This window comes from Metopolophium dirhodum, chromosome 4 (assembly GCF_019925205.1).
Source record: "Metopolophium dirhodum isolate CAU chromosome 4, ASM1992520v1, whole genome shotgun sequence".
Taxonomy (NCBI): Eukaryota; Metazoa; Arthropoda; class Insecta; order Hemiptera; family Aphididae; genus Metopolophium; species Metopolophium dirhodum.
In genome coordinates this window covers 30,468,231-30,487,169 of record NC_083563.1, presented here as the reverse complement: position 1 = coordinate 30,487,169, position 18,939 = coordinate 30,468,231, and the positions used below count along the sequence as shown (strand labels likewise).

Below are 18,939 nucleotides of genomic sequence, written 5' to 3'. Positions count from 1 at the left end.
ATCCACTAGGTAAATAATTTACAGTAAAAAATGGGTTCTCATTTGAAGTACAAAAGTTTTTATCTTCGAGTGAGATGCCATAAGTATTTTATAAAAAAAATCTAAAGAATTTGAAAATATGGTCCATAAGTATACAATATAGTATATTTGAAAAACCCAAAAATCAGAATTTGAATAAATTAATTATCAATGAAAACAATGGGAGTGAACACTGGTAACTGTATAATACAGATATTAATATTATCATTGCGTGTTCCCGTACATGTGCGGAAAATCGAATTACTTTTTTTCATTTCCAAATCTACAGATGAATAACCTTATTATTTAATATTTACTAATGAAACATCGAACATTTTTTACAGGTCACTGTATGATAACAACATAAAGTCTTTGGCAAATGGAACGTTCGACTACATGAGGAGTATCCAAACTCTGTAAGTATAGTATTAGTATAATTTATATTTTGTTTATGTTTGATTAGTCATTATCGATTAAATTATTGGTTTACCTTTACATGTGCTATTCCATAATAATATCACTTACAGTAACCATAAGCACCTTGTTACAGCAACTGTTGTCGGTAAATTATTTACAATTATTAATAAACATCAAAGTGTAATAATTAATAGGTAGATATAAAGATACTAGAATTCACATTTTCAATTCTAATAACTTGATGTCAAATGCATTCCTTCCGTTTTCTTTATTTTTAAAGATCGAATTTCATACAAAATATACACATAATTACATAAATAAGTAATATACCCGTTATAGACTATAGAGTATATCACTCTTTGTAAAAAATGTATTCTCGGTAATATGAAATGTAATTATGCTGCCATATTTAATATAATACCTAAAATAATTGAAATTCACCTTTATTTGAAAATATTAATATCTACTGCCAAGACGTATCCGTAATCCAACTAACATTTTAAAACATCCATCTTCGTTAAAAAAAAAGAAATGATCAAATATTTCTGAATTCTAAACGACAACGCAAAAAATATTATTCGTGTACCAAGCTTTAAAATGCATCGTTCTTTATAGGTACGTACACAAAAAGCTTTCATGAATAAATTTGATTTTCATTAAATTAATTAATGTTAAAACTCTAGACCTACGGAATAAAGAAAAAAAACCAGACGCACTCTGCGAGGACATCTAAGACTCTCGTCCCCGATACTGTAAAAAGTAACAATCAAAATACCTCGGGTTGTTATTTTTATGTGGCAGTCTTATGCTAATCTCTCTCGGCACCGTGGAAAAAATTAACAGTTGACATTTCGCGGCCTTGATCCAAATTTATGCGATCAAATTTATTTTGGCTTTTCTCGCTCGGAAACTCAAAATAAACGGCTAGCTTAAAACAAAATTAATTCAAAAATGGCCGACCCCGCATTTCCATATACATATAGGTATACTTCGTGCAGCGTAATATTCACAGGACGAAAACCGTCCACAATATTCAATATTATGAACTTCAGACAAAATCTTGTGTAGAGTGTATATAATATGGATTTCTTGATTGTATATATCCATAGGAGATTATTCTTTCCACCGGATATTTTTTTTTTCGTCAGCCCGTTTCCTGTTCATAACGAAATGCGGTCGGAATGAATACATATTATTTAGTTGTGGTATATTATTAGCATTGAAAAACTTTTTGTACGAAAACTTCTTGAAAAATGTCTTTTTCTTTAGTTATAAATAAAAACATCGTGAATTCTACCAGATGTGTCTTCCATTATTATTTCTAGACACAACCCGCCATCGCCATTGTTTAGTATTGTTTACTTTGCACTATTTGTCTTAATAGCCATCAAAACAATCATACTTCAAGGGGGCCATTAGCCAAAAAGATATACAAGAATTATTATCCCTTCAAATAAATAAAGTGAAAAATAAAATGTATGAGATTTGATTGTTTATTATTTATTTATTTCAGGCATTTGGGTAGAAATCCATTTAGCTGCGACTGCAACTTGCGTTGGTTATCAGAGTATTTGCATAAAAATCCAATAGAAACGTCCGCCGCTCGGTGCGAGTCGCCGAAAAAGTTGCAAAAACGAAGAATAGATGGCTTGAGTCATGACAAATTCAAGTGTAAGTTATCATTTTCGTATATAGCGAAGAATTATTATCAAGAAATGGTCCTCTGAACCATAATAATAATTTGGAATTTGTTATTTTTCCTACAGATATTAAAATCGATTTTATATAAAATAGAAATAAAATTACTGTACGCTAACACCTTACTAATATCATAAAAATGTTCTAGGAAAATAAAAAGGGTATAAAACGATTTTCAGTTCAAGAATAATGAAGGTATATTGAGAACACATAAATATAATCTATTTGAAAACTTATCCATGTTTATATTAAACGAGCATACAATATATTTTAAAACCATAATACTTATACGTACATAATTTATAAATGTTACAGCGCGATAAATTACGTTTTATACGATATTTATAAATCTGAAGTCTTACATATTTAATATTAAAAATGTGCAATATTTATAGAACAATAGTAAAAACGAGTACCTATGTAATACGTTACTAAAATAAACTTAAATGTTATTATAAAGGTAATTTTGTTATTAAAAAAAACATTAAGTAGAATTATACAATATAAAAGAAAATATGAATTTAATTCTAAAGATTATAATTTAAAAAGTATAATATAGGTAAGACTATAAGATATTAAAAATGTTATAAAAACTAATGCATAATATTTTTTGATGTTTAATAAATTGTTTTTTTGAATATTGAGGTCATGAAATTTATATTATAAAACGCCTGTATTACTATAATTAAGTTATAAAACGAATTTAAATTAATGTATTAAAATCATAATTACAATATAATGTTCTGTAATAACTTGATTTATTATAGTTTAAAACAAATTTAATATGTTTAAATATTATACAAATTACAAAATGTAAATAAAACCTATTGTTTTCGAATTTTATTTTTATAAATATGCATTTATTCTGTAAATCTTCAATACAAAATATCTGTTATGATTTTGTTGACAGGTCTAGATGACATGAAATCTAAAACCACCGATTGTTTCTCTGATGTTCCATGTCCATCGAACTGTTCCTGCGACGGTACGGTTGTCGATTGTTCCGGAAGATCATTAACCGAAATACCAAAAGACATACCAATTTATACCACCGAATTGTAAGCATATTTCTGTTATTACAGTTCGTTAAAATATTAATTTGACTTTGACAATTATTATTTTTTTATTCCACTAACAAAGACTTATGAATGACAACGAAATCGGAAAAATCAAGTCTGACGGTTTATTTGGTCGGTTGCCTCATTTACAAAAACTAGAAATGAAAAGAAATATCATTAGTAGCGTCGAAGCGAACGCTTTTGAAGGTGCCATCAAATTATATGAACTGTAAGATTGTCATTCATTATATTATAAGTTTTTTTTCAAGTAATTAACGTTATTGTTTTTATAGAAATTTATCAGAAAACAAAATTCGACAAGTACACAACAAAATGTTCATCGGTCTTCACAATCTAAAAATGTTGTAAGTTAAAAACGATTTTAGTGAAAAAAAAAATAGAAATAAAATGTGTGTTGTATGTTTTATTTTGTTTGTTTTTTGTCTTAGAACTTTGTTGAACAACGAGATTACATGCGTTATGCCTGGATCTTTCGATTATCTACCAGCCCTCCGCACCCTGTAAGCTTTAATCGACTTTGTTTGTATTTTTATTCCGATAATTATGAACGCATTATGTGTACGTGTTTTCAGTAACTTGCAAATGAACCCTTTCAATTGCAATTGTCATCTGGCTTGGTTTGCCGAATGGTTGAAAAAACACGGACTAATTGCCGGAAGTCCCCGATGCGCCGGGCCAGCTCGAGTGATGGACGTCCCTATTCACGATTTACCTTCATACGAATTCAAATGCTCCGGTAATTATTATGAAATGTGTATTCATTGAGCGAATAACGTGTTAGTCGGAGGTAAAAAAATCGCAGTGCCCGCCTAATCGTTCATTTTCGAATTTACGTCTACGTGGATGGTCATAACCATTAGTGCGGCGTTGCGTGCGCTTCAGCCGCCTTTATATACTGGTCTGCCTACACTGTTTATCCGTAATTTGTCGAAGTCGGGCTTAGCAAATTGACCGTGAAATCGTTTTCACAAATCTTAAAGTCCACTGTGCGCCGAGTGCTTTCTTCCAGAAACTCGGAGTGAAAAGACAAATACAATTAATTAACTCGACGACGTTCGTATTATTAAATTTCAGGTGACAACGATCAGGGTTGTCTTGGTGACAACTATTGTCCTCCGAAGTGCACGTGCATTGGAACCGTTGTCCGCTGTACGAGGGCGAAGCTAGTTGAGATACCAAAAAATATTCCTGTTGAGACCTCGGAGTTGTAAGAACTATTTTTTGAGTTAATTATAAATAGTTCTCAAATCGGCAGATGAGTTATAAATTTATAATTGTGTTATTTTTATTTTCAGATATTTGGACGTAAACGAAATTACTTCGATCAAAGTAGACAGACTCAATCATCTTAAATCTCTCACTAGATTGTAAGTAAAACGTTAAGCTAAATATGTATCACGTAATAATCTTTAATATTATTATTATTATTATTTAGGGATTTAAGTAATAACCATTTAATAGTTTTATCAAACAACACGTTTTCACAGTTATCAAAATTATCCACACTGTAAGTAGCAAAAAATAATAATTTCTTCAAAGTTAACGTGTATAGTATTATAACGTTTATATCAATATTTTCAGACTGTTAGGGTACAATAAATTACAATGTCTGGAAAAAAATTCACTATCTGGCCTTAAATCGTTGAGAATCATGTAAGTATCAACTTCAAAATCTTTCAAATAAATAGGATTATTTTAAATCAAATTGTATTTTTTTCAGTTCGTTACATGGAAATAATATCTCATTGATACCGGATGGTACATTTTCAGGCCTTGATTCGATTACTCATTTGTAAGTACAACCTTTATCATCCAACCTCTATATTAGCCTCCTACATATTATTATATTAAGTTCTAAGATTGTATAGTGATATACTTATAATCCAGGCTGTGAATTCAATGCACTAAAAACCCACTAAATAACCTACTATGAACTAGCACTAAAGAATGCCAAAATATAGGTACATTAATATATGATTTAGAAATAAAACAATTAAGAAAATCGTGAAATTATAATTTATGAAGTTTGAGAATATTAATGAATAAATTTAAAACAATATACTTAAAATAAGCCACTATTCAAACATACAAATAAAAATCAGTTTTTTTTTTTTTAGGTCTTCCTGTTAAACCCTGTATTTTAATACCTAGGTATAGGTAGTATGTGAATCGTGAATATATTTGACATATTATGTATTGAACAAATTTTAATATATGCTTAGCTATTTTGCCATTTATAGTATCGTTTAGGTATTTATTTATACTAACTGAATTTTAGATATTTAATTAAAATAAAATATCAAAAATATTGGTAGTTACCTGAGTCTGATAATAATATCTTATAATATAATAAGTGAATCGTGAATATTTTCTATTTATTCAGTTCTAATTAATCAAACGTCCATGTCATCATTATGATATTTCCCTGGTGCGATTGATGTAATATATATTTTCAATTTATAAATCCTCCAGTGCAAAAACGAATAGTATAATTCTAATAGTTTAAAAAAATCGAAGCAATTGACGAACAACGGAAAAATATGTGAATGTATTAAATTTACAGCTGATAAATGTTTTTGTAATAATTTTACAGAGGTATCGGCTCCAACCCACTGTACTGCGATTGCGGTCTACAGTGGTTAGCGGAATGGATAAAAAAAGATTTCATCGAGTCAGGTATAGCCAGATGTGCGGAACCCAATTCTATGAAGGACAAACTTCTACTGTCCACGCCGGTTTCGAGTTTCGTTTGTAAAGGTCGGTACAAAGAGCTCGTTGGTTTGTGTGCATTCACGATTGCTATAATAAAATGAGCTTGTCGATTTTACAGAACCGATCGGCAAAGACATTCTGTCCAAGTGTAACACGTGCTTCACCAACCCTTGTTCGAACGAAGGCTTCTGCGAGCCCTTACCCGAAAGACAGTACAAGTGCAGATGCAACCCAGGATATCACGGCAAACATTGCGAAAACATGATTGACGCGTGTTACGGTAATCCATGCAGGAACTCGGGAACTTGCAAACTGCTCGAAGAAGGCAGATTCAGGTAAATATGCTAACGTCACTTAAATATTTACCTATGCCATATATAACACTATAATAATATATAAAAGTATTACATTTTTTTCTCCAAATATTATTTTAGAACGGTTTAATATAAACGTGATTCCAACAAATTTTTTTTATTATTCTCGCCCTTTATTTTTCGTTGTAACCTTTGATTTTTAAATAATATTTTTTTTAATAGCGGTTCAATACTGAAAAAAAAAACATCTTATAACGTTTTTTATTAATTAATGAGCTTTTTTGTTCAATGTTCGAGAGAATTATTTTACTATACAAATCTTCATTCTCCAAAAGGAAAACTTCGAAAAGCATTAATACTTTGAATGTACTATCAAGTGTCAACTAATGAGTATACACTGTTAAAATAATCACTCTGTATAATTATTTATGTATACGTAATTAAATTGATTGTATTTTTCTTAATAGCTGCCAATGCGCACCAGGTTTTACCGGAGACCGTTGCGAAACAAATATCGACGACTGTTTGACCAACAAATGCGAAAACAATTCGACTTGCGTTGACCTGATTCAAGCGTACGAGTGTCGTTGCCTACCGGGGTACACGGGTAAGATTAATTTTTAATTTTAATTTTTTTAAACCTTATTTTAAATTTAAATCTCTGTGTGTTCACTTAATGTCTAATATTATATTACGCCGCAGGTGATTATTGTCAAACAAAAATACAGTTCTGTTCCAAAGACTTTAATCCGTGTCACAATGGAGCCAAGTGCGTCGATCACATTACGCATTACGCTTGCGAATGTCCACTCGGTTTTTCGGGCGACAATTGCACTGTAAACAACGACGACTGCCAAAACCACATGTGCCAGGTGAGACGAGACTATTATTATTATTATTATTAGATACTGTTATAATTTTTTTTTTCAATACTACAATAATGCGTTACGATTTTTTTTACTCTTCCTTTAGAACGGCGGTCTATGCGTGGACGGCATCAACGACTATACGTGCAAATGTGTAGGAGAATATACCGGAAAGTTTTGCGACATTTCTCCGAGTGTTGCACTTATGTACCCGCAGACTTCGCCCTGTCAACATCACGAATGCAAAAATGGAATATGTTATCAACCGAACGGTTCTACGAACGACTACTTATGTAAATGTGCTCCAGGGTACTCAGGTACTTGTCCACGCGTGTTCATTGTTGTTTGTAAATAGCACGGCACATTATCCTACGTCCTTTTATTTGCAGGCAAAAGGTGCGAATATCTGACCAGCTTGAGTTTTGTACATAACACTTCATTCGTGGAATTAGAGCCTTTGAGGACCAAACCCGAGGCCAACGTGACTGTTGTGTTTACGACAACGCAAGAAAATGGAATTTTGTTGTACGATGGCCATTCCGAACACTTGGCCGTTGAATTATTCAACGGGCGTATTAGAGTCAGTTACGACGTGGGGAATTATCCCGTTTCGACCATGTACAGGTCAGTATTTCACTAACAATTCACCGTTTTTTCGGCTTATTTGACATCGTGTATGTTTTTTTTTAGTTTTGAAATGGTCGCAGACGGCAAACAGCACATGGTTGAACTGTTGTCGATTAGAAAAAATTTCACACTGAGAGTCGACGGAGGCGTGGCTAGATCAATTATTAACGAGGGGTCAAGAGATTACTTGAGACTCACCTCGCCATTGTACATAGGTGGCACACCCCCAGATCCCGGTGCCGAAGCCTTTAATCATTTTCATTTAAGAAATTTGACTAGTTTCAACGGTAAGTAATTTTCAGACATGATTCTGCAGCGTGGCGTAAGCGTAATAACGTGGATTTACATTATCATCACAATAAAATATGTTCGTTCCAGGGTGCATGAAAGAGCTTTGGGTGAACCACAAATTAGTGGACTTTATGAACGCGGCACGTCAACAAAAAGTGACGCCCGGCTGTTCCCTGCTCCAGGACGAAGAACAGATGGTGGAAGAAGAAGGGGTCAAGTCGCCGAGTGTCGTCGAACAAGAACAAAGCTCGACTATGGTAGACGAGGAGCAGATGGAACCACAAGAAGGTCCGATTGAAGAAGACGAGGACGAAGAGGATGACGAAGATGAGGACGAAGATGAAGACCCTTGCTACAATAACCAGTGCCATAAGGGCAGCAAGTGCGAGTCCAAAGGGATCAAAGAATACACTTGCAAGTGTCAACCCGGTTGGTCGGGCAAGTACTGTACGCAAGGTAAGTGCCATAAACTCAATATCCTCTTGGTTAATAAAAGAACGCGAGAACTCCATTGTGGTTGCAGTTATCAATATATGCAGACAACTGAACTTATGGATGTATATTTGTTATTCTTCAAACGGACCGACTGACATATAACTGTTAGAATTTTCTAATTGTCAAATTTCTGAGTTAAACTTGTTCAAAATTTGAATTCCAGCAGAGATAGCACTGCAGATATTATATAGTGTGTGACTATTTTTTCATGTTGCATTTTAATGTCTACTATATAATATATAATTTTATATAGGAACTTACGTAGTGTGGTTTCCATTGGCTGTCCTAGGGGATGCTTAGTACCCCTAAGTCACAAATTAGTACCCCTCGCTTATTTTAAACTAAAATATTATAACAATGGGATATATTGGATGCTCCCTCCCTGTGAGTCAGCTCAAGGTAAATAATTGTCACACCCACTAGTTTTAGACTAAATGAGTGCGCCAATGGTAGGCTTCTAGTTTCTCCCACTGATTTTACATACTCTCGCGTGTTGGGGTGAACTATACTGTGTCCCTGTCGCACTGTCCCCCCTGGATTATAACCACATGGGAGCGCAAATAGCCCAAATTTTTGGGTCGACTGAAGTCCTCCTCGCCATAATATTTTCTAAAAATTAATACTTATGCTTAGAACCCTACTTTTGAAGGCAGGAACTTGGCAGGAATTTTGGTGGGATCCCCCCCCCCCCCCCCATGTTCTGTTGGCGCCGATACGCATAATAATATGGATAACACGTCACGCCGCGTACGCACCTATGGTTATAATAATGATGACACTTGTTCGCAGGTCCCACGTGCAAGAAGGTACAGGTGCGCGAGTACTACACTGAGAACAACTGCCGGTCGAGGAAACCGCTGAAGATGGCCAAGTGCGAGGGCGGCTGCGGGACGAGCTGCTGCCGGGCGCGCAAGACAAAGAAGCGGAAGGTCCGGTTGATATGCAACGACGGCACGCGGTACACCAAAGACATCGAGATCATACGCAAGTGCGCGTGCGCCAAAAAATGCTATTGACTACCAGGCCCCTCCACAGCACCACCGACAACGCCGCCGCAGCCGACCGCAACGCCGCGCACCGTCGTCGTGCTGCCCCACGTCTCCCGCGGGGTGGCCGTCGCCGACGCGAACCGCCGGCCGCGCCGCACCAGAAAACACCACCAGCAGCCGACGCAGCGTCGCGCTTGGACTGAAGACGCGTTCGCGTTCGTGACAGCGTACGCCGCCGTCTCCGTCACCGTCGAACTGTTGATCGTCGTTATCTGGTCGGTCAGCGTTTGTATATATCTTCTTCTGCCGTAACCAACCCCTGCACCTTAGTATTATTATTATTATTATTATTATAATTATTATAATTATTATTATTATTATCGTCGTCTTCGTCGTCGTCGTCATTACTATATATTATATATCCAAAGCTGGGCGGGTTCATGATTTTTTTTTTACTCAGTAAGTTAAGAAAATGTTAAAAGTTAATATACGATTTGTTTAGTTTATAACACTAGCAGTATCATTCTATTTCTAGTAACTTCTTTTCGTCACTAAAAAAAAAAAAACCGAAATATTTTTGAACACGAAAAAGATATCGATTGAAACGTAATAAAATAAAATAAAAATTTAAAACATAAAAGTCGTGAAAAATCAACATAACGTTTTTAAATGAAAATTGAATTTGTTGATTTCACATTAGATAAAAAATGTTTGAGTTCAGTTAGTAGTTAAATTAACGGACAGCCAAAAGTATCCAGTTAAGTTTAAAAGTTTAAATAAAATTAACTTTTTAACTCGTTAACGCCCAGCCTTGAATTTATATCATAATATTATATTGTACCTATCGTTGACCACTACATTGTCATTAAACCTATATACACTACATCAGCGACTTGTCGCCGACCCCGTAATACTTTCATCATCTTAACTATTTTTCGTTTTTTTATTTCATTTACTATTACTATTATTTTTTAAGTAATTACCTACTAATTATAATTTAACATATTATAATATTATTATTATTATTATTACTATTTTTTTTTTACGTAATTTATTAACGATGTATTATTATATACTTAAAAGAACCGTCTCTCTCGTTTTGACAACGAGAAACCATTATCATTATTACATTATACTACACCTATAATATTTATACGATAATAGTATTTTTTCGGTACGACGATCTCCGTATATATTTGTGCACTGTATTATAGTACGTGTATTTTGTGCTTGCACTAGATATTCGGCTCTGCAGTACCTATATTAATATTATACTCTCGCTTTATGTGTACCTATAATGTAAACTGTTAAGTGAATGCCATTCGACGTCAAAAGTCAAAACACACTCTCTCACTCCCTATGTTCGTGTACCTATTACGCGGAACTCTATACCACGGTATAATACTCACCCTGCAGCTGTGTCCATATTAATATATTTTATGTTGTATTATATTATATTATTATGTAGTCGAAATTTTGTAGTGTTTAGTCGTTAATAATAATAATCGAGGAATAATAATATTATTATGTCTTAAGAATCCTGTTTCTCAGTGTAAATATTTTATATAGAACGTATATATTCATAATATGTATTCTCTGGTGCATTGGTTAAAGCAAGAAGAAATTTATATACAATAACAATACCGTACATATATATATAAATATATATATATAGCGCGTGTGTGCGTGTGTGGACGTTTCCGGAGCAGAAAGGCACATTCTTTTTTTATGTTATGTGCGGAGGGGCCTTTTTCAATGTTTTTCCATTTTATTTTTATACATCATCTTTTTGTATAGTGTACAAGTGTAGAGTTCGTTAAAAAAAATATATATATATATATTAAATAAAAAGTTTTAAAATTTAAAAAAAAAATTATATATATAAATGGAATGACCGTTATTGTGTTTGACCGCATTTGGTTCTGTTTTGTGTAACAATAATATTGATGTAATACTTTTTCCCTTTTATGTACGAAAAATATTAGTATATAACAATATATACCTATTATATAAATATTGTATGTAAATATACCGGTGTTAATTGTTTTTTTCAGTCAAATCTGTATCGAATCGAATATGTAAGAAAACGAAATTGTGTTTACCGTTTAGTATGTATAACTGTATTAGTGTATTAGGTGCCTATAAATGTATAAAAATCAAAGATTCTAATTCACGGCCCGCTTATAGTAATATTTGTCAAAATTACATAATAAACAAAATATATGAACGCACAAAACTCGTCGGATGATCGAATTTTGGAAAAGAAAACCAATTATTATTATGTCAAATTTATTTTGTTTTTTCATCGCGTAATATTTTGTATATTTTTACTAAATTCACCTACTTAGCCACAGCCACTGAGAAAAAAAATTGTTTTAATTTATTTATACTACCTATACCCATCTACAATATTATGCCGTCTCCCGATTTCCCGAACCAACTAGACGTATTATAACCGCCTATTTATTTATGATAAGACTTGAATACTTTATTTTTTTATGTAAAACTTTTAAGTTAATTTTATTTGGTATAATCATTTCTATTTTGTGTTTCGAATAAGTTATATTTTTTAAACAGAGTGGTTTATTGACGATTTTCCGACTTACAAATTATAGCATTACGTGTATATATAATATATTAATTAGTTTACAATATAATAATATTAATATTAATTATTGTATAGAAGTGCACGTCATGGAAATCAAAAATTAGATAATCCACCATTATTAGCGGGTGCCGTTTTTCACTTACCACTTTCTCGCAACAACAAATTCCAAAATAATATTATCTCTTCCCTATTATGCGGTATACCTATATTTTCTATAAAAAAAAACCTTGACGATTACTACCATTAATACTACTACTACTGCTACCTATTACTACTTCTACTATAGTATTTACTACTATTACTATTACCACTGTCCACCACTGTCTACTGTCTACTAATGTATAACTACCACTACTGCTACTATATACTATAGCTACCTACTATTATAGTACTATTTATAATAGTTGCTTTATAGAGTAATATAATATAATGCTATGTTATAAATTTAAGCTCCAAATAATAATATAAACACTATTGTATTTTACATTGATTTTATTGATGTTTTTAAATTAATATAAAAATAAAAAATGTTTTTAAAATCCAAGTGAAAAAAAAATAAAAAATGTATATAATATACCTATAACTCGTGTACGTGTTATAATTTTTTTCAAAAATATATAGGTACCTACTACCTCCTATACAATATGTCTATCATGACAAAATTACCATGCTTTGCAGAAAGAAGAATAGACCATAATATAGAGTCTTAGACAGTGTTATTGAGTTGTGTGAGACAATTGTGAGTGAATCTTATGAGTTTCTGACGTTAAAGAAAATACGAAAAAAAATTTAGGACACGTTAATATAGTTACAAATGGTTAATCACAATGTACCTATATAAATTAAACTGTATACACTTCATAAGTACCTATTGTGTTATTGTGAATACTTGAGAGTAGGTACTGAGTAGTAGACAATATATAATAGAGAAGTGCGTTAACGACAACCAAAGATTGGCTGAGTTATTTTGGGTAAGTAGGGTAGGATGCAGATACGCCTAAAAATGTCCTCGGTATATTTTTGGAAATTAAAAACATTTTCTGGAAAGTAACATTAATTTTTTATGAACGATTTAACTTTAAGATACCATTTTAACCACATTGGATAGGTACTCACCCGATTTCCTCATTGAACAATTTACTTATTTTGTTGTAATTCAAAAACGAAGAACACGTGTATTTTATAATTTTCTATACAATATTATATTTACTGTGGGTACATAAATTTTGTATGAAATTAAATTTATTGCATTATGATAAAATACGTTTAGAAACCGGGAATTTACCTAACACGCACGCACAGTGAGCTTTCCTAATTTGTTTTTTGATGTGAAACATCTAATTCGCTGTGTGAGATCGGCTAACACGCACTCATCCTCATCTAATATCACTCAAGTGTTGTAAAAAATTATAAAATGTTTTTAACTATTTTTATAGCTAAATAATCAAAATTTTAAACAAGGATTTTAATTAATAGGTCAAACTGTAACCAACAAATCTAAAAATATATAAACAAATAAATTAAATAAAAGGGGAACATGGGTGTCCGCAGGAAAAAGCATTTTAAGGAGTTAAAGCAATTTAAAATAAATAATTTAACTAGGAGCTAGTGACTGCAATCAATGCGTACAAATCAAATACTATTATATACTTTAAAATAAACGAAACGATATGAGCAAACATCATATATCCCCATTGCTACAACGTGTTAGAAAATGTATAAAAATTATTGACATTTCTTAACGATGCAAAAAATTAAATGTCTAGAGGTCCACAGGCTATCATTGATAAATTAATTTTATGATGCAAACGAAATAATATTGTTCTTCAAGCTGGAGACTGCAGTCAATTTTGAATTACGTTCCAAAAAGAATAAATACAATTAAATGGAAGGTAATAAAAATATATGATCAGAGATTATTGGTTAGAGATAGCAGTTAATACTGAAAACAAATGTTTAAAAAATGAACTTAAAACTGAGAACGAAAAAAAATAGTCATGGTCATTACTATCCGCCGAGAAACACCGTGTAATACAGCTATTAGATAATAATATAATATTCAATGCTGGGCATTATCGAGTTAAAACGTTAAGGTTAAGTTAAAAAGCTTATTTTATTTTAACTTTTTAACTTAACTAGTTACTTTTGGCTTTTCGTTAACTTAACTGTTAAGTTATTAAATTTCTTTTTTAATTAACGGGAAATAATTAACGAATTAATTTTTCATTTTAAGAACTAAGTTAAGTTAATTTATATTGTTTTTAATTTTATTATATTTCACTTTTTCAGTTTAAATCGTTTTCATGTCAAAAAATATTTACCGTGAATTCTTTAAAGTTAAAAATTTATATCATTCGAATCTAACTTATATGGAAATACTGTATCAAGTATACACACTATAATCTATAATTTAGTTTTGGGTTGGAAAAAAATTAAGTACGCTAGCGTTGTACAAACAAATTAACTTTTTTTTTACATAATAAAAAGTTAACAAAAAGTGTGTATTAACTTTTAACTTAACTGAGTTAACCTATGGTTAAACTTAAATTAACTTTTAACTTTTTGTTATTGGTGTATATTAACTTAAATTAACTGAGTTAAAAATAATCACTTGCCCTGCCTTGATGATATTGTATGTATAATATTATATCTTTAATATCTATAATATAATATTTATAATGTTTTAATTTGTTCGCACCAACATTGTGTTGCCCGGCGAATTGTATAGGCAAAATAAGTACATGGCTGAAGTGTTCAATATTGTCCAAAACTACATCTTAGCTCATTGCAAGTATACTCCGTTTGCGACAGAAAATGGTTGCACACAATCCTAACCAGGTTGTACCCCACCGCACTCCCCCAAATCCACAATTCTTAAATCCATTTAAATCCGCGAAATCGTAGGTAGGTACATGCACTTATTCAGACGCCACCTGGTGGTTAAACAAAATGATTTGGCAAGGTGCTAGACACTGAAAACTATAATAATATGCTCCAGTTACTTAACCCAAAAATCTATTAACAATAATAGTTAATACATTAAAGAATGATTATTTATAAAAAAAATCCACTAGAGTTAAACAAATGAAACAAAATGGAAGGGGAATTTAACAAATAGAAACCATGGCATTTGCAAACCAAAGTTTCCATAATCCTGTTCCGGTGCACCTCCACGGGTTGGAATTTACCCTTTTTAAATTAGCCTATCTTCTTCCCAGGGATCTAATCTATCTCTGTACCAAATTTAATCGCAATCGGCCCAGCCGTTCAGGAATGCATAAACATTCACATAAACATTCATCTACCTATCTAACTATATAAATGTGAAATGAAAAACTCTCTACAGGCTAAACTTTGGAACTACTTATCAGATCTTCTTGATTTTATTTTGACGAAAGAGTATATTACGGAGAAGGTTCTTATAAAAAAAAAATTATAGGAAAATCCACCGGCAACTAAGTAGGAAATCAGGATGTCAAAAATACAATAGTGGCGACATCTGTCCAGAAAAATATAAACTAAAAAATAAAATAAAAATTTAGTTTATTGTTGCAGATTAAAATAATAATAGTGTATTATATATTGGTTGCTATTGGTTAATCGGGCAAGTTTATTGATTTTTATTATTTTTTTTTGTCAATATATATATATATATATAAACGAATATTTGTGTGTAGATTAAACCTCTGGGAAGAAGATAGGCTAATTTAAAAAGAGTTGAAATTTGTTTTTTTTTTTATTCATTGGATTTTAGTACGGTTGCGTTAGGCTTTTGTATTAATTGACTATATTAATCTTCCGTAGGTGGAATTAAGTAAATACTATTTTGATACTTTAGAGTTAAATCATACACTTGCGTCAAACAGCACTGGGTCCGCGATTTATCGCAGGTTAGAGCTTGCCTGCCTGATAATATACTGCTGCGAATCAGAATTTTTATTCTGGGCAACAGAAAAGTTAAGATAAATTTTGGACACCGTACGCCGAATATTAAATAACGAATTGAACAAAGTTTGAGTCATAAAGAGTTGGTACATTTAACGGGCGACGAAGTGCTCGGGATCAGCTAGTATCTAATATATCTCGTGTCACAATATGGAAAATGTATGCCGCCAAACTCCTCCGAAACGGCTCGACCGATTTTCATGAAATTTTGTGTGTACATTCAATTATAGGTCTGAGAGAGTGAAGTAAACTATTTCTCATACCCCCTAGGTCCAAACCGGGGAGGTGCTCAAACGGGGATTTTGAGATTTACGGTGGAAACTTTTGTTTATAAATGGTTGCTATGGGTTCTGAAGCTGTAATAATAATAATAATAATTATTATTTATTGTTTATTGGTTGACATTGGTTGATTGCCGTTAATTAAATTATTGTTATTACCTATTATTAATATTTTATTTGTACACTATACTGTGCACTGCGTTGCCCGTTAAATGTACCAACTCTATAATATGAATCAAACTTTGTTCAATTCGTTATTTAATATTCGGTGTACGGTGTTCAAAATTTATCTTAACTTTTCTATTGCTTGGAATAAAAATTCTGATTCGCAGCAGTATATTATCAAGTAGGCAATCTCTAACCTGCGGTAAATCGCGGACCCAGTGCTGTTTGTACGCAAGTGTATGATTTAACTTTAAAGTATCAAAGTTATACAAAGTTTATTTTGATATAATACGGTGAATTAATGTAATCAATTAGTACATAATCCTAACCAAACCTAACCGTATTAAAATCCGATGAAAAAAAAACCAAATTTAACCCTTTTTAAATTAGCCTAACTTCTTCCCAGAGATCTGCGCTCAAACATTAATTTATATATAATATAGCTGATCCTGCAGGGCGCTTCGTGGCCCGTAAAAAATGACAACTCTTAAAAAAATTGTGATTGTTCAACTCCTTTTTGGTGTAACTCACTGCAGTAAGCGCAACTCAGCCACCGTGGTAGGCAATGTGCGAAAATTCTATTTGATGCATGCTTGTACCTGATCTGCCCGATTAACCAATAGCAACCAATAATAAATAAATACTATTTCTATTAATTATTTCTCCTATGACCAATAGCAACCATTTATAAACAAATATTTCCATCGTAATTCTCAAAATCCCTGTTTGAGCAATTCTATTAATTGGTCGTAACGTGCGATGTTATATATTTTAGCCTATAGCCTTGTCTAACCTAACCTAACCTTCCTCGATGAATGGACTATCCAACAAAAAAATAATTTTTCAATTCGAACCAGTAGCTCCTGAGATTAGCGCGTTCAAAACAAACAAACTCTACAGCTTTATATATTAGTATAGATTGGTTAATCAAGCATGCATCAAATCGGATTGTCGCATATTGCCTACACAATATGTCGCACTTATAGCCGCTCATCTGTGGTGTCCGCAATCCACCAAAGATGGATTGTCTACTTGATATACCGTTGCAAATTTTCCTACCAGGGGGGGCCGAATTGCACTAACTGTTACGAGTTACATCCAAAAAGATTTGAACATTGAACAATCGCAATTTATTAAAGAGTTGTTATTTTTTAAAGGCAATTAAGTTAACGGGATCAGCTAGTAATATATAAAAATGGATACCTACTATTTATCTTAATAATTTATTTCTACTAAATTTTTTATTATTTTGTTTGTTTTTCTGGACAGTTATTGCGCCACTATTGTAATTTTGACATCCAGATTTCCTACTTTTCCTAAAATTTTCTTTCATATAAACCTTGTTCTAACAATTACGAACACAACAACAAAAAAAGATGGGTAAGTGGATGTCGCTCTGCCGTACAGTAGGTTACAAGTGGGTCACTGTAATGGATGGTGTTAAATTTGAATTCAACGATATATCATTGTATAAGAAAAACGATTCTGAGCGAATACGGTCAGTCAGCCTATGATATTTATAGGAAAAAAAACTGACCATGTCCATAAGCAGCTCAAAAAGTCAAAATATTTTTAAAATTGTATGGTGTATAGCAAATGAAAATATAAATATTCAGTAAAATTTTCATGTATCTACAGTTATTCATTTTTGAATAACAATAAAATAACAAAACCACTACATAAGAAATCGAGTGAATATCCAATATTGTGAAATATGAACTTCAAACGCTCGTAAAAAATGAATTTGACTTTCTTAGACATTTTTTTTGATAAAGGTAGATAATCTTATAAGGAATCTTGTATTACATTTTAAAATCTTAGATTTAAAAAGAAAAATTTTAATAAACTCTTAACTCAAAATAATTTGGTAATTTTCGTGATTTTTTCATATTTTATCAATTTTTGAACTTTAAATGCTTATAAAAAAAGCTGTGATTAAGGATTTTTAATATTTTTCAAATGTCATTGTAACAATATAGTGGGAGCCTTATATTCAATTTGCAAACTTTTTTACCCAAGAAATAAAGTTTTATTGACATCCTTAGGAAAAAAGACTAATACAATTAGAAACTGAAAATGTTCCTAATTAGTTCAAAACAAATCAAAATATTTTGAAAATTGTATCGTGTATAGAAAATGCTAATATAAATGACCAGTGAAAATTTCATGTATTACACCAAAAACCTAAATCGATTTTGTGGAAAATTTCCTGTTTTTCCTTAATTTTTATGTTGTTTTTCCCAGCGCTTTTGAAAACTATTGGAAATTTTAAATTTTGACTTCCCCAATGCACCAACGATATTCACTTTCCCATCGAACAAGATATGAAGTTGAAAATCCAATCATTATTTCGACTACTTATCGTGTACACACACAAAAATAAAAAAAAACACACATCGTTGTAAAATCAATACAATTCATTGTTCCACATAAA

General features: G+C 31.8%; 1 protein-coding gene across 1 annotated transcript in view; it reads left to right on the top strand.

Annotated features, from left to right (window-relative positions):
* The window catches only part of LOC132942941 (protein slit), a 132,084-nt gene extending 119,387 nt beyond the window's left edge, over positions 1 to 12,697 (top strand). The window contains exons 13-33 of the mRNA XM_061011659.1: positions 363 to 434; positions 1,949 to 2,106; positions 3,044 to 3,191; positions 3,274 to 3,420; positions 3,485 to 3,556; positions 3,641 to 3,712; positions 3,785 to 3,948; positions 4,287 to 4,419; positions 4,508 to 4,579; positions 4,648 to 4,719; positions 4,794 to 4,865; positions 4,933 to 5,004; positions 5,806 to 5,969; positions 6,043 to 6,259; positions 6,706 to 6,845; positions 6,941 to 7,110; positions 7,211 to 7,421; positions 7,494 to 7,728; positions 7,795 to 8,018; positions 8,110 to 8,478; positions 9,307 to 12,697. Of these exons, the coding sequence (XP_060867642.1) occupies positions 363 to 434; positions 1,949 to 2,106; positions 3,044 to 3,191; positions 3,274 to 3,420; positions 3,485 to 3,556; positions 3,641 to 3,712; positions 3,785 to 3,948; positions 4,287 to 4,419; positions 4,508 to 4,579; positions 4,648 to 4,719; positions 4,794 to 4,865; positions 4,933 to 5,004; positions 5,806 to 5,969; positions 6,043 to 6,259; positions 6,706 to 6,845; positions 6,941 to 7,110; positions 7,211 to 7,421; positions 7,494 to 7,728; positions 7,795 to 8,018; positions 8,110 to 8,478; positions 9,307 to 9,533 (3,211 nt within the window). The 3' untranslated portion in view covers positions 9,534 to 12,697. The remainder of the gene's footprint in view (positions 1 to 362; positions 435 to 1,948; positions 2,107 to 3,043; positions 3,192 to 3,273; positions 3,421 to 3,484; positions 3,557 to 3,640; positions 3,713 to 3,784; positions 3,949 to 4,286; positions 4,420 to 4,507; positions 4,580 to 4,647; positions 4,720 to 4,793; positions 4,866 to 4,932; positions 5,005 to 5,805; positions 5,970 to 6,042; positions 6,260 to 6,705; positions 6,846 to 6,940; positions 7,111 to 7,210; positions 7,422 to 7,493; positions 7,729 to 7,794; positions 8,019 to 8,109; positions 8,479 to 9,306) is intronic.
* Positions 12,698 to 18,939: the final 6,242 nt, after the last annotated feature.